This window comes from Schistocerca gregaria, unplaced genomic scaffold (assembly GCF_023897955.1).
Source record: "Schistocerca gregaria isolate iqSchGreg1 unplaced genomic scaffold, iqSchGreg1.2 ptg000255l, whole genome shotgun sequence".
In the NCBI taxonomy this organism is placed as follows: Eukaryota; Metazoa; Arthropoda; class Insecta; order Orthoptera; family Acrididae; genus Schistocerca; species Schistocerca gregaria.
In genome coordinates, this window is record NW_026061761.1 from 752,775 (window position 1) to 780,618 (window position 27,844).

Consider the following 27,844-nt stretch of genomic DNA (forward strand, 5'->3'; position numbering starts at 1 on the left):
AAAAGACAGTGTGGGTACTGGCAGAAGGACGAGGATTTTGCTACAGCATTGTGGTGCATCTGCAAACTACATACAAGTGCCACGCAGGATTAGCCGAGCGGTCTAAGGCGCTGCAGTCATGGACTGTGCGGCTGTTCCCAGTGGAGGTTCGAGTTCTCCCTCAGGAATGGGTGTGTGTGTCTGTCCTTAGGATAATTTAGGTTAAGTAGTGTGTAAGCTTAGGGACTGATGACCTTAGCAGTTAGGTCCCATAAGATTTCACACACACACACACACACACACACACACACACACACACACACACAAGTACAGCTGTCCGAAGCAGATCTGCATCCCACAGGACCCATTAACGTCTATCACCCCAACATGCTATCTTCGTTTTCTGTACCAGCCAACAGAGAAAAATTACAAACTATAAAAGCTCCACTAACTTCATAAGAGTTTTACCACATCTATCTCCTCCCATATATCGAAAATAAATACCGTCTACATGCTGGCATCGAGCAGACGTGATGATAGTATTAAATATACAGCTAAAGATCCATTGCACAGACCAATGTAAAGGTGCATCGCCTGTACTGTAGCAGGATGACCGTATCTAACAAACTATAGTATGATTCGAAGAGAACCTCCCTATGACCCTTCGTCGTTGTTTGAATTATTGTTTCTTTCTGCTGTAACACGTTTCGTACACTGCCATACATATTGTTTTCCCCCCCACTACTTCAAGGTCTGTCTCAGGTTCTAAACTGACATTAACACGTTCTTATCCATTGCTTCTCACAGAAAACTAGACTTTGCACAGTATAAGTCATGTTGTTACTGCTGCTGCTATAACACACCACACACACTGGATCATTTTAAATGGAGGATAGTTACAACATAAGGAAACTAGAAGAGGTTGGAGGCGTTGTGGGGAGTTTCCAAACTGTTTTCTGAAGGTGACTGACGACCTCTACATTTAAACCCATCTGTCATAGTGATGGAATAGCTGATGACTCTATGTTCCATTTCGACTGATTCCTCATATTGGAGTCATGTACGTGATCTCTGTTTCGGTGCTAGCCATCCCCAGACGCTGTTGACCCTCCACCAAAACTCTTTCTCCAACTCAAACAAGTGATGTCAGTCAATAATTATGTGATAGCCAACAACGTACCAGAGGACAGATGGGATGGAAAAGACACCGTCTATTTACTGAACTAATAAGCATCACAGTCGATAGTGTTAACAATTTTAGCAATTTTACAGTAAATTCAACAATGACCAATGATCCGACACCCTGTTTCCCAACTTCAGTATCATAGCTAAACCGTCCCTTCCCTACTTTGCGAGAATCACTGTAAATGATGATAGATGACTGTGCAGTGCGTCCATTCATGATTTACTCTCAAACACATACATCATCAAAGTATACCACACAGCGCTCTACATATTTCTAGCTCCAGAGTGCTTAATGTACGCTCTATCTCTATGTGGATGGGAGTCACAGTGCATTCTCGCCATGTTACGATAAGATTAGAGATTGAAAGACCCCCTCGCACTGTCTTTGACCAACCCACACTGCAGCCCCATTACCGATTTAATCTGCAGCCGGCGAGAAGTAGACAGTAACATGATAAAAATTCTTCCTTAGAATATCAATTTTGTATGATACATGCACAATTTAGCTTTCCAGAGATGTATAGCATCCACTATTCACATCTGATCACAGTTCAGAAATTATACTATGCTCAAATTGGACCTATATAAAATGATCGTTAGTAATGGAGGATACCTGTTACATGAAACTGAAGTCTCGATTTTATACCCAAGATGCGACATGGGAATGGAGTACACTGCATAAATCTTCGTTCGTTTAGAGGAATATGTCAAAACAGAAAGGTCATGTTTCATCACACATGAGATGGATGTCCTCTGATGGCAGAGAGGTCTGCTATTAACGATCGCAATTAGACAGTGCTCTAAGTGAAATACACAACACATGGTAGTATACGAGTCAAATGCAGGCTATGTCAGGCGACTGATGCATCCTGACAGAAGTGTGCAAAAACTGGTCAAATGACCTGCGCCAACATCTCCCTCCCTCTCTAGAATGCATCCTCAGTCTGCCATTAAATCGTACCTCGTTATAGCTCCATCTCAATCGATCACTCCATCCACTCTCTGTTATCCTTTACCGCAGATGCATGTACATTTAGAGGCACGCTTCCTCGACGAAAATAGTAACTTTTTCCCTTCGGTACCATGTCGATGTTTTCTCGGATTCCTCTTGCTGTCGCATACTTGTTTTCATGTACAAGGACTGTTCTGCGCCAATCAGAAGACCTGACACTTAAATCTATACCCGATGTTAACAAATTTCTCTTCTTCAGAAACGCTTTCCTTGCCTTTGCCAGTCTACATTTTATATTCTCTCTACTTCGACCATCATCAGTTATTTTGCTCCCCAAATAGCAAACCTCCTTTACTACTTTAAGGATCTCATTTGCTAATCTAATTCCCTCAGCATCACCCTATTTAATTCGACTACACTCCATTATCCTTGTTTCGCTTTTGTTGATGTTCATCTTATACCCTACTTTCAAGACACTGTCCATTCCTTTCAACTGCTCTTCCAAGTCCTTTGCCGTCTCTGACAGAATTACAGTGTTATCGGCGAACCTGAAAGTTTTTATTTCTTCTCCATGGATTTTAATAACTACTCCAAAATTTTCTTTTGTTTCCTTTACTGCTTGCTCAATATACAGATTGAATAACATTGTGGAGAGACTACAACCCTGTCTCACTCCCTTCCCAACCACTGCTTCCCTTTCATGCCCCTCGACTCTTATAACTGCCATCTGGTTTCTGTACAAATTGTAAATAGCCTTTCGCTCCCTGTATTTTACCCCCGCCACCTTTAAAATTTGAAAGAGTCTATTCCAGTCAACGTTGTCAAAAGCTTTCTCTAAGTCTACAAATGCTAGAAACGTAGGTTTGCCTTCCCTTAATCGTTCTTCTAAGATAAGTCGTAGGGTCAGTATTGCCTCACATGTCCCAACATTTCTACGGAATCCACACTGATCTTACCCGAGGTCGGATTCTATCAGTTTTTCCATTCATCTGTAAAGAATTTGCGTTAGTATTTTGCAGCTGTGACTTATTAAACTGATAGTTCGGTAATTTTCACATCTGTCAACACCTGCTTTCTTTGTGATTGGGATCAATATATTGTTCTTGAAGTCTGAGGGTATTTCGCCTGTCTCACACATCTTGCTCACCAGATGGTAGAGTTTTGTCATGACTGGCTCTCCCAAGGTTGTCAGTAGTTCTAATGGAATGTTGTCTACTCCGGGGGCCTTGTTTCGACTCAGGTCTTTCAGTGCTCTGTCAAACTCTTCACACAATATCATATCTCCCATTTCATCTTCATCTACATCCTCTTCCATTTCCATAATATTGTCCTCAAGTACATCGCCCTTGTATAGGCCCTCTATATACTCCTTCCACTTTTCAGCTTTCCCTTCTTTGCTTAGAACTGGGTTTCCATCAAAGCTCTTGATATTCATGCAAGTAATTCTCCTTTCTCCAAAGGTCTCTTTAATTTTTTTGTAGGCAGTATCTATCTTACCCCTAGTGCGATAAGCCACTACATCCTTACATTTGTCCTCTAGCCATCTGCTTAGCCATTTTGCACTTCATGTCGATATTATTTTTGAGACGTTTGTATTCCTTTTTGCCTGCTTCATGTACTTCATTTTTATATTTTCTCCTTTCATCAATTAAATTCAATATTTCTTCTGTTACCCAAGGGTTTCTACTAGCCCTCGTCTTTTTACCTATTTGATCCTCTGCTGCCTTCACTATTTCATCCCTCAAAGCTACCCATTCTTGTTCTACTGTATTTGTTTCCCCCATCACTGTCAATTGTCCCCTTATGCTCTCCCTGAAACTCTGTACAATCTCTGGTTTAGTCAGTTTATCCAGGTCCCATCTCCTTAAATTCCAACCTTTTTGCACTGTCCTCAGTTTTAAAGGGAGCCGGAGGTGCCTATGCTGCCCATGTTAAAATCACTACATTTGAGGAACATTTATGAATAAACTACCAAATAGAAAAATTTGAATTTTTTTACATATAGAGTGGTTTAGTATTGCAGGATTTTGGAGTATCTTTTCTAGTTTCCTTCCAATTATATTTTTTATTAATGACCCAATTTTTTTACAAATAATTGCTTTATAATTAAACTGATTTGAAACTACTGAACATATTGCCAAATGGCTGTGTTACAATGTAAGTTTGACCACTAGGAGTGCTGTATAAAAATATCATCCCTCTAGCTTGAGTGGATTTTGAGAAAATGTTCCTTATATTCGAAAAATTCTAATTTACGGGAAATGGCTATCAAAGTTTCTCAATACATTCCTGCACTATAGGATGGATTATCAGGGTCTTCTTCTTCATCCTCCAAAAGCTTGCTCTTCTGTCTTCTTTTCTGGCCTGTTGTTCCATCATACTTCATATGCCTTTCTCTTCTTTCTGGTTGTCTTATCCTTTCTCTGTGCTCGTACAGTGTTCACCCCAGCTGTAAATCATAATGCCTTCAGAACTTCACACTGTGCCCTTGGTTGTAGGTTGCTATTGCATCATAAATGCCAAAGTGCAGTGTTTTTATGCTTACAAACACCCTTTTAGGAATCACTTTCCCAATCAAATTGTTTACGCTCTCATTAGGATTCTACATCTTTTCGTGTAGACATTTGTGTAACAATTCTGGCTGTGCTAAGTCATGAAAAATTGGTTTTATTGCATTTATCACAGCTGCTGGCAAACCATGTTTGTCATCATAGTCCTTTTTTGCATTATATTTGCACCAGGAATCTTTTGGGCACAGGTTGTGTTGAGGGTATTCATTGGAAGAGGCAGTATGAAGGAACAATGCTCACATTGCTTTTCGCATGTCACTAACATTACTAGTATTTTGCCTTATAGCATACCCATAGTATCTCTGTAGACATTCAATCACCTCATCAGTAAGTCTGCCTCTCCCTCCTATTGTCTTTCCATCACTGAGCTTACTTGAACCCAAAGTTCGTTTGAGCCTTCGAAGCCGTGCACCTATACGCTTTTGCACATGCCCAATGCATTCCAACTTTTCAACTACAAATTCATTTCCATATGGTTTCAGTTCCTCTATAGTCTTGAAACCTTTGGAGTCACTATCCCCAAGGTAGTATTTGTACCTAACATTGTATCTGGGAACTGCACATTCAAAAAATTTTTTCACTCCATCCACTTCCATTGCTCCACTTGATCCACTAAAATTTGCCTCACAGGTTCCACTGTGCTCTTTTGATTTTATTTTTGCAACTACAATGTTTTGATAATATTGCAACATCTATCACTTTTGCACTATCATCACAATTAGCAGTTACAACCCCATTCAGGGACTTATGACCCCTCTTTTGCCAAGAACCATCTAATGCCACTACCAAATCCCTAGAACCACTGTTCATTTCTACAGATTCCTTCACTGCTTCCTTCATGGTTTTCAAAGGCACATCTTCAACAAAGGATCCTACCAGTTCACAGTAGTACCCAAATTTGCTTGGAGGCGATGGCAAGTTCATAATACCACAAAACAGTTTACCAGCAGCAGACCCTCTTGCAATGGATCGAAGACCATACACAAGTCGAACATTCACATCAAACCCTCTAGATCGTCGATTTTCACCAAAGAGACTGGCATGTGAATTGTAGAAAGTCACTTGATACTTGCAACATGCACAGATTATCTTCATCTCACAAGCTAAACCAAAGTGCTTTGTTATCTCTAGTCCCACTCCTACACTTGAACACATTTTGCACAGAACACTTTGAAACTTCCTGGCAGATTAAAACTGTACCGGGTGTGAGACGTGCTTTGGTAGCTCAGATGTTAGAGCACTTGCCCACGAAAAGACAAAGGTCCCGAGTTCGAGTCTCGAGCGGACACACAGTTTTAATCTGCCAGGAAGTTTCATATCAGTGCACACTCCGCTGCAGAGTGAAAACCTCATTCTGGAAACAGAACACTTTCTTTCAGCACAGAAGATAATAATCCAATATTCAGTACTTCGTTAATATCATCACTGTCACTAACATATTCACGAAATCTGTCACTTCCACCAGTCAGCTTCTTGCTCGAATATGTCACAGGGCTATGACCGGCCATGTGTTGCTTAGCACAAGAACGCACTGTTTCAGTAATTGTAGTATCGCAACTTGGTATTAGTGTTAATTTTCTTTTCCCTACGTTCTTCCTCTTCTTATATACACGGTTACTAAAACGTGGCATCGTATCCAGAACAACGCTTGACACAAGCAGTATAATACTACCAACAACAGGCGCAACACTGAACTAATTCGAAATGGTAAACAGCAAACAGACGATGTTCCGCGCTCTTAGCGCTTCATTTGTCACAGAAAACAATGTAGCCAACCCTTGCACACTCGCTGTATGCTTAACATAAGGCGCTGTGTGTGTAACAGGCCGAGAAAATCACAAGCAGTTCGCCAGGAAGTCACGAGAGGGTGTTAGATGCATTCAGCGGCCGCCCATTTCCTCTGCAGGCGTGGGGGAAAATGGTAATAACTCCACTTCTAGGGCGAGTAGAACAATAATTCAAAGTTTACATTAAAAAGGAATGTTCCAATCAATTTTCGGTAGCAAAAAAGAAATCATAATTTTTTGGATTTGACCACCTCCGGCTCCCCTTAATCTACAGTTCATAACAAATAGATTGTGGTCAGAGTCCATATCTGCCCCTGGAAATGTCTTACAATTTAAAACCTGGTTCTTAAATCTCTGTCTTACCATTATATAATCTATCTGATACCTTTTAGTATGATTCTTAAACCAAGTATTAGCTATGATTAAGTTATGCCCTGCGCAAAATTGTACCAAACGCCTTCCTCTTTTATTCCTTAGCCCCAATCCATATTCACCTACTATGTTTCCTTCTCTCCCTTTTCCTACTGACAAATTCCAATCAGTAGGAAATTTTCGTCTCCCTTCACTACCTGAATAATTTCTTTTATCTCACCATATATTTCTTCCATTTCTTCGTCATCTGCAGAGCTAGTTGGCATATAAACTCGTACTACTGTAGTAGGTGTGGACTTTGTGTCTATCTTGGCCACAATAATACGTTCAGTATGCTGTTTGTAGTAGCTTACCCATACACCTATTTTTTAGTCATTATTAAACCTCCTATTTCCAGTCTATATCCGATAATTATGGTGTGCGAGTGATATTGCCATGCAAGCGATATTACTATGTGCTTGATGTCGAGAAGGATCGAGAAAATGGTATGATATTCTGACAAATCATGAGGAATTACATATGTTCTTGCACTCCCAGAGTCTGGAGATGGCTGTAGCAAAGCAAGCAACCAACCAACCAACCAGGTCGGAACCAGAAACAGTAACGTGTTTGTGCTGAGGAGAGCCGATCCCGAATTTGTAGAATAGTTCTGAGAGTGACTTCGGTCCACTGAGGGCGCTCTGGTCACATGTCAGGGGTGGATGACTGCCCGACCTCACGGGAAATATCCTAAGCAGCGATTGGTGTACCTACGGTGCATGTGCTTATGCTGTCTTTCTTTGCAGTATGTGTACGAGTGTCTGGCGGTCGATAGCTGTACGAATGGTGTAAAAGGGGTGATTTTGTATGGGTCATGATACGAACTGTGTGTTTACTACATTGACATGGTACGCGGTGATATATTCCCGAGTTGGGAATTGGTTTCACAATCTAATATTCAAGCTCCTGCCCTCAGTAGCAGAGTAGTGTAATTGAGTCTTTCCATATCTGTCGATCAGTATGCCACTTTGTCGGGTTTGATAGTCGGTGCAATATGGGGATCTGTACAAAATAGATTTTTGCTGCTGAAAGTCTCATCTGCAGAGCATCAGTAATTTGGTACGTAAATTCAATAAGACCTAATAATAATGCTCCATTCATTCACAAGACAGCTTTTGTGCCACGATGTAGGTGAGCGCGTTACTGATTCAGAGATGTTTGTTGAAAGCAGGACTTAACGATTTCCAGGAAGGCTAACATGTGATGGATGGGTGCCACGTTAGGACCATCGGCAGAAAGGCATTCAGCGTTATTTTGAGCTATTTTCGTAAACAGGTTCTGTTACGTCAAGAATGTCCATGCAGACAAGCTAATACATCACGAAGGCTTCTACAAAAATGACCATTAACTATCTCTGGGACAAAATACTATTTCCGAGAGGTCGACTAGGCTCTTATTTTAAATAGCCATGTGACATCATTATAACATTGAGAATCTTTCAGGTACACTTAAATGGTATAATTATAGCTGTATGAGCATTTTGCAGCAATGCATCAGCCACAGTAAACACAGTTCTTATGTGTCGTTAGGATCGCTAGTAACAATTCACCCTGTGGTATTCAGGGAAACACTGGACTAGAATTCTATAGCGCTACCTGTGACGTCAGTATCCACAGGTGGAGAGGTTTCGAGCCAGCAATGGTAAACATGCACTCGAGGCCCAAAGTGTGACTTGGCACTTATTTACATAGACATATGATGTCAGTAGAATACTCGAAGACCTCTAACTGTGTACCCAAAAAGAGTTGCGACTTTCACCTGCCGTTGGCAGTGGCGTGACAGCAATGGCTCGCGCTCTGGCATTGGCTTGCGTCCGACTGGCCTTGCAAAGTGCGTGCTTGCATTGCAATACTTTGCTGATACGACGCGTTTTTTTACATCCACTGAGTGTTTGTGCAGTGCATTATTTCGACAGTTTATAGTTAGCAAGTGTGTCTGCACAGCTGTTTTACATCCATTATTTTGACACTTTATGAGTTGTTACATGTGTGCACATCAGTGTACTGCATTATTTACCAGTAATTTGCTTTTTCTGTTGACTATTTACTGTGACTTCAAGCATGTCAGAGTGAGTGTTTTGTATTAGTGTAATAAATATAGTATGTCAAATCCATCACTAAATAAATAGTTCCAAAAATAAGTACAGTACACTCCTTCCTCTCTCCAGTAGCCCATCGCAGGCTGAGGCCTTTTCCCGCCATTTTTCCCCTCCAGACCACCATCTTGGATTATGTCACAGAAGGGACGAGGCGCCCTCTTGCGGCAGTAGTGTGTACTAGGTCAGTTGGTCTCCAGACTTCATGGTGATCACACTGGATGGAGATACTGCCTCAGATTGTTTAAAGAAAGATTTACGTCCATCCTATCCAGCACAGGCTGAGTCTTTTTCCCGCCAATTCCTAGGAAGATGTGGCGGTCAGATGAATTAGCTTAGTGGAGGTATCCCAAGTGACCTATTATCCCGCCATTTTCTTAGGTTAGTGGAGGTAGCCATGGTGTGTTGCACTATCCTGCTGGAATTTGAGCTTCCCGCCATTTTCTTGGGGAAGGGTGGGAAGGGCGGAGGGGAGGGGATTACGTTAGTGGAGGTAGCCCAGTTGCCCTATCTTCCCGCCAAAATTTGACCTTCTCGCCATGACGTCATTGCGATGTTTCCATATCTATCGCCGCCATCTTGGATCCGCCATCTTGAATAAATTTGGCAGCAATGGAGAGAGGGGTGATGCACAGTTTGTTCTACTACTGGTGTGCTTTCCTATCTGTGAAAGAATCGATTACTTCATCCAAGTTTGTCAAACATATGGCTACATGAAAAATCAAATTGTCATTGTCTAATACTGTAAATGCTTCTAAGACGAATAGTACCCAATATTGGTGTTCACATGGTTGAAATGGCTCTGAGCACTATGGGACTTCTGAGGTCATCAGTTCCCTAGAACTTAGAACTACTTAAACCTAACTAACCTAAGGACATACGACACACACCCATGCTCGAGGCAGTATTCGAATCTGCGACCATAGGGGTTGCACGGTTACAGCCAATATTGGTGTGGTTTCTCGATTCGATCATGTCTATTTTGTCAGTGTCTGCAAGAGAAAACGAAATAGCCCTTTCTAGTCTCAGCAGTTGTAACACATGGTAAATAAGCGAGTGTGTTTTGGCACAAATGATCATTTATTTGTACCTCATTTACATAAGTAACACGACTGAATATAATGCATGAAGTACCAGTATCAAATGCGTATTAGGCCTACTACAAGAAAAAGCATTAAGTTAGTAAACAGTTTCACATTTGATTCGTATGGTCCAGCTTCTCAAGCATGAGATAGAAAATGTCAGATAGAAAATAAATTTGGAATCGTCATTTTCTTCCATACTATTTGTGTCTTGTCCCCGTTTCTTCTCCTTCCTCGTACTCCCAAACACTCCTGTCATTACCAATTATGTAACTATTCCTGCCATTGTCAAAACTTATTCTCCAGTTAACTTCGGTAACCCTGCCACAATCAGCAGTTCAGTTATCTCACATCTGGTTAGGCATTATTACATGTTCGTACAACGTGTTTTTAGCGCTTTTCCGACTTATTCAGGAAATAGAAGCGGTTACTAACCGAGGCTCTTAATAGCATAGCCTTCTGCAAAAATTTTCTGTCAAATTTTCACTTTTTCAGATACGCCTAGAAGATAATTGTAATCTTAAGTACCTGTTATTCTTGTTAGTGGTTTATTTCCACTTCGGTAGTCTGAATTTATGGATTTCGCTAATAATTACAACAAAGCTGCTCATTCGCACACCCAGTCAACCACATAAACCAACAGCGATTGGTATTTATCTGGTCGGGTGTATTTGGCTCAGTTCATATAGCCCCATCCCCTTTAATCTCTGGGAAAGTTTTTTATTTCTAGATGCAACGGGGATTCCCCTCGCAGAAACATCATGTAAGCTACGCAAGCGTTGAAAAATGACCTTATTATTCGTTCAGAAATCAACTAAGAATTTGTTCAAAAATATTCAAAAACAAACTGGGATGCTGTTCAGAACCATATGAATAATCCGTAGACCAACGTGTGCTGGATGCTAGGTCTTCGTGAAACAAGATTTTTTTCTTGAAGAATATGATTTGGCGCCCCCTGAAACTGCCGCCCGGGGCAGATACCACGGTTTGTCACCCCCCCCCCCCCCCCCTCCCGTCACCAGCCCTAGATACGGACCTGCGTGATGACAAGATTGTTTAAACGTCTCTGTGCCGGCATCCTTCCAGAGGGGGCAACATTCCGAAATATACATTTCTTTTTACCTAACTAATGCGGTGATTCACTAAATGCGTTGTGCGCCAGGAATTAAATTTGACATGACATACACAAAATTAATTATACTTGAAACGATTGATAGTTATCTAATTAGTGTTCTCGAGGCAGAATGCTTCAATATCTCAACGATAAGCATAATCGGCTGTACATATAAAGAGCTTTTTATGTTATTAATGTGAATATGTATGCCACTGTTTTCGTTCAACGATCTAAAATTTCATGCTCATGAAAAAATGTGTATACAGGGTGGTCGATTGATCGTGACCGGGCCAAATATCTCACGAAATAAGCGTCAAACAAAAAAACTACAAAGAACGAAATTTATCTAGCTTGAAGGGGGAAACCAGATGGCGCTATGGTTAGCCCGCTAGATGGCGTTGCCAAAGATCAAACGGATATCAACTGCGTTTTTTTAAAAAGGAACCCCCATTTTTAATTACACTTTTGTGTAGTACGTAAAGAAATACGAATGTTTTAGTTGGACCACTTTTTTCGCTTTATGATAGATGGCGCTGTAATAGCCACAAACATATGGCTCACAATTTTAGACGAACAGTTGGTAACAGATAAGTTCACAAAGGTACATGTATCATATTGGAAGAACCGAAATCAAAAGTTCAAACGTACCTACGTTCTGAATTTTAATTTAAAGAACCTATCATTTATGAGCACGCATGTTGTTACAGCATGATTACCTGTAAATACCACATTAATGCAATAAATGCTCAACATGATGTCCGTCAACCTCAATGCATTTGGCAATACGTGTGACGACATTCCTCTCAACAGCGAGTAATTCGTCTTCCGTAATGTTCGCACATGGATTGACAATGTGCTGACGCATGTTGTCAGGTGTTGTTGGTGGATCACGATAGCAAATATCATTCGACATTCCCCACAGAAAAAAATCCTGGGACGTCAGATCCGGTGAACATGCAGGTGCTTCGACGACCAGTCCACCTGTCATGAAATATGCTATTCAATACCGCTTCAACCGCACGCGAGCTATGTGCCTGACATCCATCATGTTGGAAGTACATCGCCATTTTGTCATGCACTGAAACATCTGGTAGTAACATTGGTAGAGCGCTACGTAGGAAATCAGCATACATTGCACCATTTAGATTTCCATCGAAAAAAATGGGGACCAATTATCCTTCCTCCCATAATGCCGCACCATACATTAACCCGCCAAAGTCGCTGATGTTCCACTTGCCATCGTGGATTTTCTGTTGTCCAATAGTGCATATTATGCTGGTTTTTTACGCTGTTGGTGAATGACGCTTCGTCGCTAAACAGAACGCGTGCAAAAAATCTGTCATCGTCCCGTAATTTCTCTTGTGCCCACCGGCAGAACAGTGCAAGACCTTCAAAGTCGTCAGGCAATTCCTAGTACATAGAAATATGGTACGGGTGCAATCGATGTTGATGCAGCATTCTCAACACCGACGTTGTTGAGATTCCCGATTCTCGTGCAATTTGTCTGCTACTGATGTGCGGATTAGCCCCGACAGCAGCTAAAACACCTACTTGGGCATCATCATTTGTTGCAGGTCGTGGTCGACGTTTCACATGTGGCTGAACACGTCCTGTTTCCTTAAATAACGTAACTATCCGGCGAACGGTCCGGACATTGGATGTTGTCGTCCAGGATACCGACCAACATACATAGCACACGCCCGTTGAGCATTTTGATCACAATAGCCATACATCAATACGATATCGACCTTTTCCGCAATTGGTGAACGGTCCATTTTAACACCGGTAATGTATCACGAAGTAAATACCGTCCATACTGGCGGAATGTTACGTGATACCATGTACTTATACGTTTGTGATTATTACAGCGCCGTCTATCAAAAAGCGAAAAAAGTGGTCCAACTAAAACATTCATATTTATTTACGTACTACACCAATATGTAATTTAAAAAATGGGGGTTGATATCCGTTTGACCTATGGCAGCGCCATCTAGTGGGCCAACCATAGCGCCATCTGGTTTCCCCCTTCAAGCTAGACAAGTTTCGTTCTTTGTAGTTTTTTCATTTGATGCTTATTTCGTGAGATATTTGGCCCGGTCACTATCAATGGACCACCCTGTATAGGTCCATAATGCGGCACGGAACGAAAATTAAAAATCTGAAACAGAAAAACTGAGGATGACTGAGGAGTATTATGGCTTGTTGCTTTTGTTGATGATCAACAGGATTTTCTCAAAGTGGAGGAACGTGCTGCAAACTTTGAAAAAAGGTTTGTTAGATGTGATATCATCTATAAAACTTTCTTTAATTGAAAACACATCACGTTAATGGCTGTATTTCGTGACTTTCGTGCTTTCTATTTTTTGATACTGACTGGTATAACAAAAAATGAAAAAACGATCACATTCCGACCTGGTTGTGTTTTCTAGATTCTGTTGCAATAGCACTGCCATGTAATACTGGGTGCGGAATTTACGAGCCGTCGTGTGTCTTGTTTGTCCACAGAGGAACAGTAAACCTCTAGTGATATGCCGTTGTGCAGCAAGGGGACGCATTTTTCAGGATATTTGGGAAGAATGGCAGATACGTGCGCTGTAGCACAGGAGTCAGCGCTGCAGGGTGCCTTTCTGCAGTGCCTTCCTGCATCTCCTAAAAAGATGTACGAGGAAGAGACAGGGGAAAGTCTGTTGTGGAGTAAGGCTCCGCATCCACACTGACTGCAGAACGGTGCCGAGGCTGCCGCCAAACCAGGAGAGGCGCTGCAGGCGATACCGCGCTGTTAGCAAAGGCACAGCCGTTGGCCATCTGCTGCCAGCGCCCGTAACATCTGTTACACCACTTACACGTTGTGTCCACAATACTGCCGCCATGTATAAGTGTCCATGTCGCTGCCCCAAGACTTTTGTTACCTCAGTGTAAAATAGATTACTGCTCTAGACCTGAACGTGATCAGTTTAGATTATATTAGATTCAGTATTCGTTCTGTAGATCCAAAAATGAGATGATTCTCGTGGGTGTGGAACATGTTAGAAAGTGTAAGATGAAAAACGTAAAGCATCTAAATAGACGGTGAACATATGTGAATACACACTGGAACTAGTAATATTTGCAGATTTAATACACTGTCATAATGAAGCATAGTTATGCACTTTTAATAAATTTATCGTGCACAGAATACCTGTCTCGACTGGAATTGCCTATCAAAAAGTCTTTCAAGCTCTGTTTAAACTGTACTTTATCTGAAACCAAAGTTTTAAGTCTCATTCCGTCAGACATTGCAAGATATACTGTGGACGTGTGGTAAGTGGCTCCAATCAGTTCAGTCTGCTCTACGAGCAATTTGTGAATGGAAGAGATTTATACAGCATTAATCTTGTAAGAAGTGTAGTAACTTTCTGGTTATTCATTGCATCACCAGCAAGGGACCACAACATGGTTACACGGCTTTACAAGACACTGACAACGACAGATAGGAGTCCAACCCCTCTCAAACCAGCACTACACCAGTCAGTACCAACAACACAGCAATTAAACACTTCTCAGTCATTCTTTATAGGAACGTATTTCGCAGAAAGCTCACTTGTTGTTGTTGTTGTTGTGATCTACAGTCCAAAGAACTCCTTTCATGCAGCTCTCCATGTTACTCTATCTTGTGGAAGCCTCTTCACCTATTGCAACCTACATCCTTCTGAATCCGAGTAATGTACTCATCTCTTGATCTCTCTCTACGATCTTTACCTTGCCATTGACAGTCTACATTTTATATCCTTTCTACTTTGACCACCATCAATTATTTTGCTCCCCAAATAGCAAAACTCATGTACTACTTTAAGTGTCTCATTTCCTAATCTAATTCCCTCAGCATCACCTGATTTCATTCGACTAGATTCAATTGTCCTCGTTTCGCTTTTGTTGATGTTCATCTTATATCCTCCTTTCAAGACACTGTCCATTCCGTTCAATTGCTATTCGAGGTCCTTTGCTGTCTCTGACAGATTTACATTGTCATCGGCAAACATCAACATTTTTACTTCTCTACATCAAATTTTTCTTTTGTTTCCTTTACTGCTTGCTGAATATACAGATTGAATAACATCGAGGACAGGTTTCCGTGCCCCTCGACTCTTATAACTGCCATCTGGCTCCTGTACAAATTTTAAACAGCTTTTCGCTCCATGTATTTGACCCTGAATTTGAAAGAGTCTATTCCAGTCAACGTTGTCCAAAGCTTTTTCTAGGTCTACAAGTGCTAGAAACGTAGGTTTGCCTTTCCTCAATCTGTCTTCTAAGATAAATCGTAGGGTCAGTATAGCATCACGTGTTCAACATTTCTACGGAATCCAAACTGATCTTCCTCGAGTTCGGCTTTTACCAGTTTTTCCTTTCATCTATAAAGAATTTGTGTTAGTATTTTACAGCTGTGATTCATTAAACTGATACTTCAGTAATTTTCACACCTATCGGCACCTGCTTTCGTTGGTATTATTATATTCTTCTTGAAGTCTAAGGGCATTTCTCCTGTCTCATACATCGTGCTCACCAGGTGAAAGAATTTTGTCACAGCTCGCTCTTCCAAGGCTATCAATAGCTCTAATGGAATGTTGTCTACTTCCGAGGCCTTGTTTCGACTTAGGTCTTGCAGTGCTCTGTCAGATTCTTCACCCAGTATCATATCTCCCTTCTCATCTACATCTACGTCCTCTTCCATTTCCATGATACTGCTCTCAAGTACACGTCCCTTCTATAGATCCCGTATACACTACTTCCACCTTTCTGCTTTAATTTCTTTGTTTAAGACTGGTTTTCCATCTGAGCTATTGATATCCATACAGGTGGTTCTCTTTTCTCCAAAGGTCTTTTTAATTTTTGTGTAGGCGGTATCTATCTTACCTATAGTGATATATGCTTTTGCATCCTTATATTTGTCGTGTAGCCATTCCTGCTTAGCCATTTTGCACTTCCTGACTATCTCATCTTTTAAACATTTATATTCCCTTCACCCGCTTAACTTTTTTGCATTTTTATATTTTCTACTTTCAACTATTAAGTTCAATATCTCTTATGTTACCCAAGTATATCTACTAGCCCTCGTCTTTTTACCTACTTGATCCTCTGCTGCCATTATAATTTCATCTCTCAAAGCAACTCATTCTTCTTCTACTATATTCCTTTCCCCTGTATTTGTCAATCGTTCCCTAATGCTCCATCTGAAAATCTCTTACATCCTCTGGTTCTTTCAGTCTATTCAGGTCCCATTTCCTTATACTTCTGCCTTCTGGCATTTTTTTAGTTTTAGCCTACGGTTCATAACAAATAAACTGTGATCAGTGTCCACATTGTCACCTGGAAGTGCCCTACAATTTAAAACCGAGTTACGAAATCTCTGTCTTACCATTATATATTCTATCTGAAACGCTCCGGTGTCTCTGGGTCTCTTCACTTATACAAACTTCTTTCATGATTCTTAAGCCAAGTGTTGCCTATGACTAAATTATGCTCTGCACAAAATTCTACAGGCGGCTTCCTTTTTCATTCCTTTCGCCCACTCCTGATACTTTTCCTTCTCTTTATTTTTCTACTATTGGGTTCCAGCGACTCTTACATTTTCGTCTCCCTTAACTATCTGAATAATTCCTATTATCGCATCGCACATTTCTTTAATTTCATCTGCGTAGCTAGTTGGCCCATATACTTGTATTACTGTGTTGAGTGTGGGGTTCGTGTTTATCTTGGCTACATTTGGCTGCATTTATAACCCTGTATTCACCTGACCAGAAGTCCTGTTCCTCCTGCCACCGAAGTTCACTAATTTCCATTATATCTAACTCGAACCTATCCATTTCTCTTTTTAAATTTTCTAATTTACCTGCCCGATTAAGGGATCTGACATTCCACACTACGATCTGTAGAGCGCCGATTTTCTTTCTCCTAATAACGACGTCCTCCTGAATTGTGCACGTCTGGAGATCCGAATGGTGGACTGTTTTACCTCCAGAATATTTTACCCAAGAGGATTCCATCATCATTTAACCTTTAAGTAGAGCTCCATGCCCTCTGGAAATATTACGACTGTAATTTCCTTTTGCTTTCAGCCGTTCGCCGTAGCAGCATAGTAAGACCAGATAAGTCAATCATCCAGACTGTTGCCCCTGCAACTACTGAAAAGGCTGCTGCCCGTCTTCAGGAATCACAGGTTTGTCTGGCCTCCCAACAGATACCTTTCCATTGTGGTTGCGCCTACAGTATGGCTATCTGTATCACTGAGGCACACAAAGCTTCCCCACCAGTGGGAAGGGTCGCGGTTCATGGGGTGGGGGGAGTTGGCGAGGAGGGGAAAGCTCACTTAACTGCTGGAAATAAGTACTCACTTAATAAACAAAAAATAACTGAACTAGTTGACCATGAGGTCAGTTGAGTTACTGTGTCTAATCATATGAGAGAACTGGACAGGAAATGCTGGACAGGTATAGTGTGTCTCTAAACTGAAAACCAAGCAGCGCCTTCCCCCCAGGAGAAGGAAGTTACAACTGCCACATATGATCACTGACATGAGGATCAGTTTCCCCTGCAGCAGTGTAGAACAGAGAGCACAGATTTATGTAGAATCTGTCCATGTGCTTTTCTGACGTTTGTATTATTAGTAAATCATACACAATGTAGTGTTAATCCACTAGTGGAAAATAAACATAACCCCTCCCCCTCGCTCATCTTGCAGACCAACGAAGGATGAAAGTGCATGACCACAATCTGACGACCTATGTTTCCTCATGCTTCTACCCTACATCCCCACCTCTCCACCCTGTTACACGCCCCAGAACACACATTATCTATTAATGATACAGGGTACTTTTCTGGCTCAATATTATGTAAAACTCAACACCTATTTCTTTCAGGCACTCTTTATTATGTATATGTTTTACAGATTTTTTGCTGATATCTGGTAATTCAGCACACTTTCTAAACAAATTGGAAGCGTTTTAAATATTTTTGAACCTGCTTATGATTATTAAAAAAATACAAAGAAATCGATGCAATTTTATCCAAAATGCTTACTCAAATGGAGGTACCATTTACTCCAATGTTATGCATATCTGGTAAAAATTTGGTCTCCCTCAAATGTATGACATGATGGCTCTGGTACTAAACCTATTTAATTTCACCTGTTATGTATACTATAAGGGTAAAAAAATATCACATCTTACATTTTAATTTTTATAATTTTTCCTTATAAAAACGTTTTTTTCTATAATTTAGTTGATTCTGTAATAAAGCTTAGGTCTACTACATAAGTATGGACTATTGCAAGTTACAGAAAAAAATTATATCAATGCTTTTCAAACTTTAGAAAATATTTATACCTGAATTCTGAAAAGTACAACTTGCGGGAAATTGCGAATGAAGATATGAGTCCAATTAACTCTGCCTCAGAACATTCCTGAAGCATAATCTTCATCCTGTAGCATTTGTTGCCTTCAGGCTTCGTCTTCGCATTCATTTTAACACTTCTTACTTCTTTGATAACTTGAAGAGCGAATCTTTCAGCTTCATGCAGCCATTGTCTGTCACATGCATGCAATTGATCTTCCATATTAGATCCACATTTTATGCCTAAATTTCTCATGACTTCCAACCTTCCCATCACTCCATCATTGAAACATATCACTGTATCTAGTACACCAACTTTTAATGTGTTTAGTCCTACAAAAACATTCTTAGATAATCTTTCCCATATGCAAAGGTTGAAACTTTCATTTGTCTGCCCCCATGAAGACATTTACTAAGCAAAACAGGGACACAAAGGTCTTTAAAAATTGCTTTTATGTCATACACCAGAGGCTCAGGAAGAGAATGCTTATGATGGTATATTTGCCCTAAAGGAGCAGATTCTCTGCGTGGTTACCAAAAAGAAAAAGAAAGTGGCCAAAGTCCATGAACAGGGCGGTCATCTGTAAATAACATATGAAAGTAAGTTGCCCATACAGCTCTTCTCATTGCTTAAACAGCATTCAGAGGAGCATTTCGTCAAATGGCCAGTCCGTAATAACTCGACAGAAACTGAAATAGACCTTCTTCAATCTGCCTTGGCCAGACAGAGATTTTCCATCAGACAACTTTCCTTTCATTTCTCTTCGTAGCTTCCTCAATCTAGCATACATCTTCTTTTGCACATATCCACAGCACTCCAGTTTTGTTACCATGATATCACTATAAACATTGAACTCATTACTTTTATTGAAAGCTTTAGAGTCCAGATCGCCTAGGTACTTCGCATGTCTGACGCTATAAACTGGCAACGACCTTTGAAATATTTCTAGAGCTTCATCACACTCCATACCTCCACTGTAACCATCATAATTCTTAGACTACTGATGTTCAATATGCCGTTCAGTGTTACCATGGAAGGTGAGGCAGTACTTACATAAGCACTCAACACGAACAACTTTTCCATTCTCCAGAGAAGTAGCACATACAACACCGTTCAAGGAATGATGTCCTCGACGTTGCCATGTCTCATCAAGTGCAACAGCAATGTCCCTGGTTCCACTAATATTTACAGTTTCTTCTGCTGCACGTTTCACTTATGCTTGAGATACAACCGTCAAGGCACCTAAAAGTATTTTTATGTAAACGCTGAATCTACTGGGAGGAGGAAAAAGGTCTATCAAACCACAAAACGTTTGAGCAGCCTTTTGTCCTGTACTTATTGCACGGATTCCATACACTAACTTCAAATTCACATAATATGAATTATGCACAATTTTCGAAGTCATTTTCGAGGTAGATTTGTTGCAGGATCTACACAGAACAACTAATTTCCTATTTTGTTCAGTTACTTCCAGACAGCTTCCACCATCACACTGTTTACATTTCGCCACTTCATTTATCAAAGAATGTGAGGTGCTCACATCAATAACAATAAATACACTACAAACAGCGTCATTGTTAACGCAAAAATTTCAGTCAGCAGGAAGCGAGTCATGTGGGAGTTTCTTCCCTGAAGAACTGATGCATAGGTTGCTTTCAACAGCGTGGCTTGCTTTGTTTGTGAACTTGTTACCACGGAATTTCCTTTTATTGAATTTCTTGATGCGTGGCATAGTTTGTATTTATTGCACACTAAAGGATATGTACTTCCACAAATATATGTAGCACTTGGGCCACAATCTTCCAGTAACACGTGAACAAACTGCTTCCTCAAAACGAAAGTAAATACTAGCAAAGCTGATTATTTACAGACACTAGACATCTGCACTGCTACCAAAATATACAATGTATCATTATTTCGAAAAGAACTATGAACTTTCTATTTCCAGCGATTATACGTAACAGAAATAAAGGGGGCCTGGCGGATACATGATTGTAGCATTAAAATTTGGTATATATGTCATTTTTCATTTGAATCCCTATAATGTATATATCAATGTAATCAAGAAAGACTATAGAATTAAATAAAGTTATAAAAATATCGATTTCTCCGACGTTCATAAGTACCCTGTGTCTTTAATATGCTTTACAATTAAAACTACTGTCGAAGCTTTCACATTCGAAATTACATGTTTGCAGAGCGATTATGCTAGCTTCACCATAGAAATTGTGAAGTGCACTGTCCACAAATTGCAGGTAATTCTCTGTAATCACTCTCACCCAACAAACTGGAGATCGTGCGTGGAATGTTGCTAGACAAGTTGAATATACACTGAAGCGCCAAAGAAACTGCTATAGGCATGCATATTGAAACACAGAGATATGTAAACAGGCAGAATACGTCGCTGCAGTCGGAATCGCCTATATAAGAAAACAGGTGTCTGGTGCAGTTGTTAGATCGGTTACTACTGCTACAATGGCATGTTATCAACTTTTAAATGAGTTTGGACGTGGCGTTATAGTCGGTTCACGAGTGATGGGACACAGCATCACCGAGGGAGCGATGAAGTGGGGATTTTCCCGTACGACCACTTCACGAGTGTACCACGAATATCAGGAATCCGGTAAAATATCAAATCTTACACATCGCTCGGCTGGAAAAAGATCCTGTAAGAACGGAACTAACGACGACAAAAGTGCAACCCTTCCGCAAATCACTGCAGATTTCAGTGCTAGACGATCAACAAGTGTCAGCCTGCGAACCATTCCACGGAACATCATCGATACGGGCTTTTGGGAGCCGGAGGCCCACTCGTGTTATCTTGATGATAGCACGACAGATAACTTTACAGCTCGCCTGGGCCCGTCAACACCGACACTGGACTGTTGATGACTGAAAACATGTTGCCTCGGCGGACGAGTCTCGTTTCAAATTGTTTAGATCGGATGGACGTGTACGGGTAAGGAGACGAAGCCTGAATCCGGTGGTGGCTCCGTAATGGTGCGGGGAGTGTGCAGTTGGAGTGATGCGGGACTCTTCGTATGTCCACATACGATTCTGACAGGTAACACGTACGTAAGCATCCCGTCCGGTCATTTGTATCCATTAATGCCCATTGTGAATTCCGACGGACTTAGGCAATTCCAGCACGACAATGCCACAGCCCACATGTCCAGAATTGCCAGAGAATGGCTCCAGAAACACTCAACTGAGTTTAAACACTTCCGCTTACCACCAAACTCCCCAGAGATGCTGAGCGTATCTGGGACGCGTTGCAACATGTTCAGAAGGGATCTCCACGCCCTCGTACTCTTACGGATTTAGGGACAGCCCTGTAGGATTCCAAGTGCCAATTGCCTCCACCAATACTTCAGACATTAGTCTAGTCCATGCCACGTCACGTTGTGGCACTTCTGCTTGATGGGAGGGCATACACGGTATTATGCAGGCGTACCTGTTTCTTCGGCTCTTCAGTGTAATATTCGGGGAATGTGTAAGAAACTTGGAGTAGTTAACAATGATTAATGTTATTATGGTTGTGACTTTCCAAGAGGACGACTTAAAAAATAGAGGGATTCGGTGTATTAAGTTGAATTATCTGAATATATTGGCATATTAGACGGTAAAAAAAGTACATCTCTCTTTAAATTTTTTGTGTAAGATCACTTTTACTACTACAAGCACAACTGTGAGCGTAAGATTTTATTACAGCTTAACTTTTCTCTGAGTTACTTCAACATGTTTTATATTGTGAGTAACAGCAATGAATAAACGCTTCTTCTTATTCCATTTTTATTCGGTAGAAATGTCAAGAAACATGTTCTTTTTTGTGGCATAAAAATGTGATAACTGCGACGGTTTCATGACTTTTCTAGTACAAATACATGCTACACAGTGGTTTATCTTTTTTGAAAGACTTTGTTCTTTCCCCTTGCCAGAGACAGGCACTAATCGCATTTTACTACGGTTTTGCAGTTCTCATGCCGACATGTTGGCTTCCATCCTCTGCGCGCCGCTGACCGCGCCCGTCACATCTCGTGCCCAGACCTGGTTTTGGATGAGGGGTGTGTAGCTTTTTGCCTTTTCTGGGGAGCCTAACTTGTCTACTAAGACTGCCCCACATTGTTCAGCCCCCTCTTTCTGTCTGGACAAGCCCACAAAACCGTGGCAGGAGACATCCTAAATTTCAGAACGTACGTAACGCCTTTTCTCTGTTTGGTAGAGCTCTCCGGCAGCTGACAACTGAAAGATCCAACAGCTGGCGAATAGCCATCCAAATGAGAAGCCTGTAACAGGCAACTAACCTGATTTTATGTTATAACTGCACGCAACAAAGCTGATGTGCACCAGACCTTCCCCACTAACAGATGTATCACACAAAAAGCTGTGGCGGCGCGGGCTCACCGCCGCGTCCGTCCGAGGCCAAAGTTGTGCGGGAGAAATCCAGCCCGCACTGTCATGCCAGTGGAAATTCAACGCACAGTTACTACGTATGTACGTGGGGCCGCAAGTGATTCTAGATAGTGCAACTTTAAACACTCCTCTGAAAACGACGATGCGCAGGAAGCGGCGGAGCAGCTCAGATTGCAGAAGTCGCGAGGCGTCCTCGTCCTCAACAGAGCCGAGGTGTGCTGCGCAGAGCGTCCCCTCCGTCATAGACAGCAGGCGACGCGCGACAGCAAAGCACAGGAAAGTAAAGGAGAGGAAAGGAGAGGAAAGGAAAGGAAACCTGACCGGCACGATCGTGTAGCTGCGTGTGCAAAGCGATGTAGGAAGGTTAATAATCTCTTAAAAAGTAATAGGATAACAAAAGTGTTGTACTTTCGTTCATTATGGAAGATTCTGGAGAGTTGTATTCGTTTCTAAATATCCACAGAACGTTCCCTTCGAGTAGACTTGGAGATAAACGTCATCAGACACAGGACCAGAACCCCCGAGCCGCGATACGCTAGTCGCCACTACTAGGCACACGCTATCGAAACAAGACTTGCGATTACTGTGGACTAAAGTACAGACGAAGTATCGATACCTTAAAGTATCGACACTTACATTTGGAGCCTATGCCGAGTAACTAATCATTCATCAATCTCCCCATGTCGACGATAAATAAAGCAGTGTGTTTATTTTGCACAGAGACTAGCTGAATGAAGAAACACACTTCTCTTGCTCTTTGTTCTCTGAGAACATCCTTGATCACTTGATATCTAAAAAACGAACTTCAAAATCGTAATAAATGTTAGTGTATCACGCTCAAAAATACTCTAGGTTGCTCAGAAATACTCTCAAGACCACTGACGTATTCAACAGCACCCTACTGTAAAATAAACGACTGTGATTGATTGTGATTTCTGTCTAGAAATTCCGAACATTCGAAATCATTCGATGAGATTCAATGATTCAAAAATATTCCAGAATATTTTCTCCCTTCTTTGATTCGCTGTAATCGATTTCCAAAATAATACTGACATTCTGGAACATACTCGAACGTCCTGAGAATTTCTAGAACATTCTGGGACATTTAAGAACTTTCCGGAAGGGTCTAGAACAGTTTGCTATATTGTAGAACATATACGAGCCTTCTGAAAGATTCTATAATATTATGGGACATTCTGCAACATTCTATAACATTTTGGAACATTGTAGAAAGTCCTGCCCACTGTCGGCCACCTCGGCACACGATTTGCAGCTACTCTACCGACTTCTCGTTAGATGTTCACTGGCACGATGTCTTCGAACTCATCCCCTGCAACCGAAACCTTCTCCACGGGTGCGGCGGCGGCGAGACGGCTTGCGGGGGTGCAGCGTCCGCCTCGGACCTGCCACATTGACTGCTACCTGTACAAAGTTAAGACCTGATACCACGACAATACAGCACCAGGGAAACAACCGAATAGTAGCCAAGTTTATCTTTCCCGTAGGCTCCTTTCTCTGTGGTAATTCAATTATTCTTTCACATAAACTGCTTTAGACGACAATAAAAAAGACAAAGAAGTAATACGAATCGTTGAACAAGGAGATTTCAAGAGCACACACAGACAACTAACGAAATGCTGTCAACGTTGGCGAAGCGGCGCCAAAGTCTTGCACACTCTCTGTCTGACTGACGCGACTTGCACAAAGCTCGGCCTGTTCGTTCTCGTGCAGACACACTGTTTCAAGTGTTGCAGCTGAGTAATGTGAGTAATCTGGTAAATAATTAAAATATAATAAATCACTAGTACGATACGTGCTATCTGTGTTAGCATATAAGGTAAAACGCTATCCCGGAACCCGGTACGAATTACAGTGTAGGGGCGACAAAAATTCGCTTGTCAGCATTTGCCGTAGTTATCGACAGAATTTATGAAACTGAAATACTGTAGTAATCTACTCATTAAGAGGTATAATCCTGTGCGACACAGTGAGACGCGTACGAGACTCAGAAATTGTGAGCCGGCTCAACTCGCGGATCTCATTTCATTCAGTTGTCAGAGAACGAGAGCATTAGCTACTTCCAACAACCTTCAAACGTAATTCCAAAAGTCGGCGGAACTCCTCCTCGCTGACAACCACCAAAAAATGATGGAAGGAGAAAAGTTTATCAAGTACTACATTTTCGCTCTTCGCCCGAAAACTGTGTTGCGTATACAGTTACTAGTAAACGAGCCGTGCGTGCGCCTGAAGTTTTATAGGACAGTGTCCGCGAATACCACTGAATGGGCCTTATGTCACCGTACGACTTAGCGTTCAGGAGATATCAAGTCATAAATACTGATATGCGTGGAAACATAGCTTTTCTTAGAAGATGCTGTTTCTTTTTGTACACGGGAGTACCGTTGTTTAAAAATTCGCGGTTGGTGGACGTTAACTGGTAGTTACCGAATGATGGAAAACTGCGGTCTTTATTTTTTGTGTCCTGACTTTCAGTGCCTACAGACGGCGATGTTTCAAAGCAGCAGTCTCCCCCCAAGTGGAGATGTTCTGCAAAGTGCCCCTGTCAGTACTGCTACACCGCCAGTCGTCTGACTCTGAGGATTTGCGACACTCCTGTCACTACTACGTGTGCATTACAGTTTACATTTTAGATAACCCTTTGAGACTCTGTTAAATAATCACACGAAATATCTTGAAATATTACTTTGATTTGTTAAGTTTGCTTCAGTAAATCGCCAATTAAACCTAAAGTGCGCCATCTTACACACGTTTACTATACACTTCGCCAACTACCGTACTGGCGGATTCAGATTTTCCTAAAGCGTTTACGATGTAACTCTGTTTTACCCAACCGAATTGTGAGGAACTCCGCACTAAGCGACCTAAGCAAATTTGTACAACTATTCTTGATTATACAATCTCTTTTTCAGATGAAATTACCGTAATTTGTGCTGCTAATGACGTATTTCTAAAAAGACGAATTCAGCGGCGTTCCACTCTGCGAAATTCGATTGCTAGTTTCAGAATAACTACAAATTTCGAACACTAGAAGACATACACGGACTTTTAAGGAAATGTTTATGAGTACGTTGATTTGTGATTTTCTTTTTACTGCTGTTTCTGCTGTAATTATGCAGTGCCAGTGTCTATTTTGACATTGAACTGGTGAAGTGAAGTTATTATTTAACACTCATTACATGACAATACTCTTACAAATCCGTTTAGTGTTTGACGTCCCCATTTGTTAATCCACACAATGTTCCACAATCATTTTTGTTTCGAGGTTTGTGCAGAAATAATGGCTGAACTGTTACAGTACTTAGTTGGTGAATCCCCCTTTGTATGTCAAGCGCTTTGCCTTCCAGTTGGTGTGTTGGTCCAACCACATGAGATAAGTGTGGTCAGTATCAGCTTTACATTAAACCACTTCTTTTCTGTTTCACTTGACAGAGTTGAGTCCTGTTGGAGAACTCCATCGGTCCGACGAGACACTTCCGTACAACAACAACCTCTGTATAATACAGCATTTCGTTTCATACTCTAAGTTCATACGTTAAGTTCTAAATACTTAATTACTCCAGAACTAATGGTAGTGTTTTGAACAATGAAACGCCGTTGAATCCGTCTCTTTTATAACTACGGTACTGGCACCATAAACTACTATAGTTCCATTTGATAAAACGAAGTAGATACCAATATCTCTGTAGGAAGTGGTATGAGCACGAAATTCGATAGTACGCAAGACGAATGGTCGAGTTGAGTTTATTCGCAGAATTCTAGGAAAGTGTGATCCACATGTAAAGGAGACCTCGAATAAAACCCACCCTGAGTGCTGCTGGAGTGTTTCGGGTCTCCAGCACGTCAGATAAAACAGAGATACGGAAGCAAAGCTGCCTTTGCTGCCAGAGTGTTGGAACGACGCTCGAATGTTACGCAGATGCTTTGTGAACTCAAAAGAGAATCCGTGGATGGACGTCCAAGTTCTTTTCGCGAAACACTGTTGAGAAAGACAGGAAATGTATTCCCAGTTGCTAATGTGAACCACGTTCGGCTACATATTAAAATGACGGCAAAGAAAAGTTGTGCCGGACCGGGAGTCGGAGCCAGAGTTTCCGCTTTACGACAGCGGTGCTCTCCGTGCACGAATCACGGCCAGATCTAAACTTCCATATCAAGTCGTTCTTTGTCTCACAACATGTGCTCGAGCGTTACGTATTTTCCCGTCCATTAAGGAAGCGGCTATTCACAGTCAAATGCCCGGTTCTTGCGAATTCGTAACTATTGAGAAAATTTAGGGAATTGGCATCACACTACAGAACGATACTGCTACCGCTAATATACATTTTCGCGTAATATTTAGTGAGATCTTTTTCTGAATTCGTTTCTGTGAAAACAGAATTATGTTAATTTAAATAGTTCTGGAATAACTATTTAACTCGACTGCCCTGTGCTTGTGGATGTAGAAGGATTACGATTCCTGGAACGAACTCTCTCGGAATTTCAACAGTTAACATTTCTACAATGCACCATGCCTCTCTTGTTGCGCAGACCAGACTATCTCGTCGAGTGAAGTCGTTCTAACTTACCTGAGGCGTCTCGTATGCTACGGTGAACCATTGCGAGTGTGTGGGTGTGTTGGTGTGAGCTGCGGCCCGCAGAAGACGTCGAGTCGATGTGGTGTGTCCCACCCGTGCGGGGTGACGTTTTTATAGCAGCGGAGGAGAGGCTTCTCCCTTCCCCTCCCCTCCCCACCAGCTGGGCTGCTTCCCCCCCCCCCCCCCGGCCCCAGCGACGATCGCGTTTGGTGGAACTGACAGTGGAAGTGGGGGAGGTGAGGGACAAGTGGCACAGCAGAGAGAGAGAGAGAGAGAGAGAGGTAAAGTCAATATT

General features: G+C 41.5%; 1 protein-coding gene across 1 annotated transcript in view; it reads right to left on the minus strand.

Annotated features, from left to right (window-relative positions):
- LOC126305107 (bursicon-like) overlaps positions 1-27,593 on the minus strand; it is a 62,610-nt gene extending 35,017 nt beyond the window's left edge. The window contains exon 1 of the mRNA XM_049992016.1: positions 27,541-27,593. Coding sequence (XP_049847973.1) covers positions 27,541-27,571 — 31 coding nt within the window. The 5' untranslated portion in view covers positions 27,572-27,593. The remainder of the gene's footprint in view (positions 1-27,540) is intronic.
- Between the last annotated feature and the right edge of the window lie 251 nt (positions 27,594-27,844).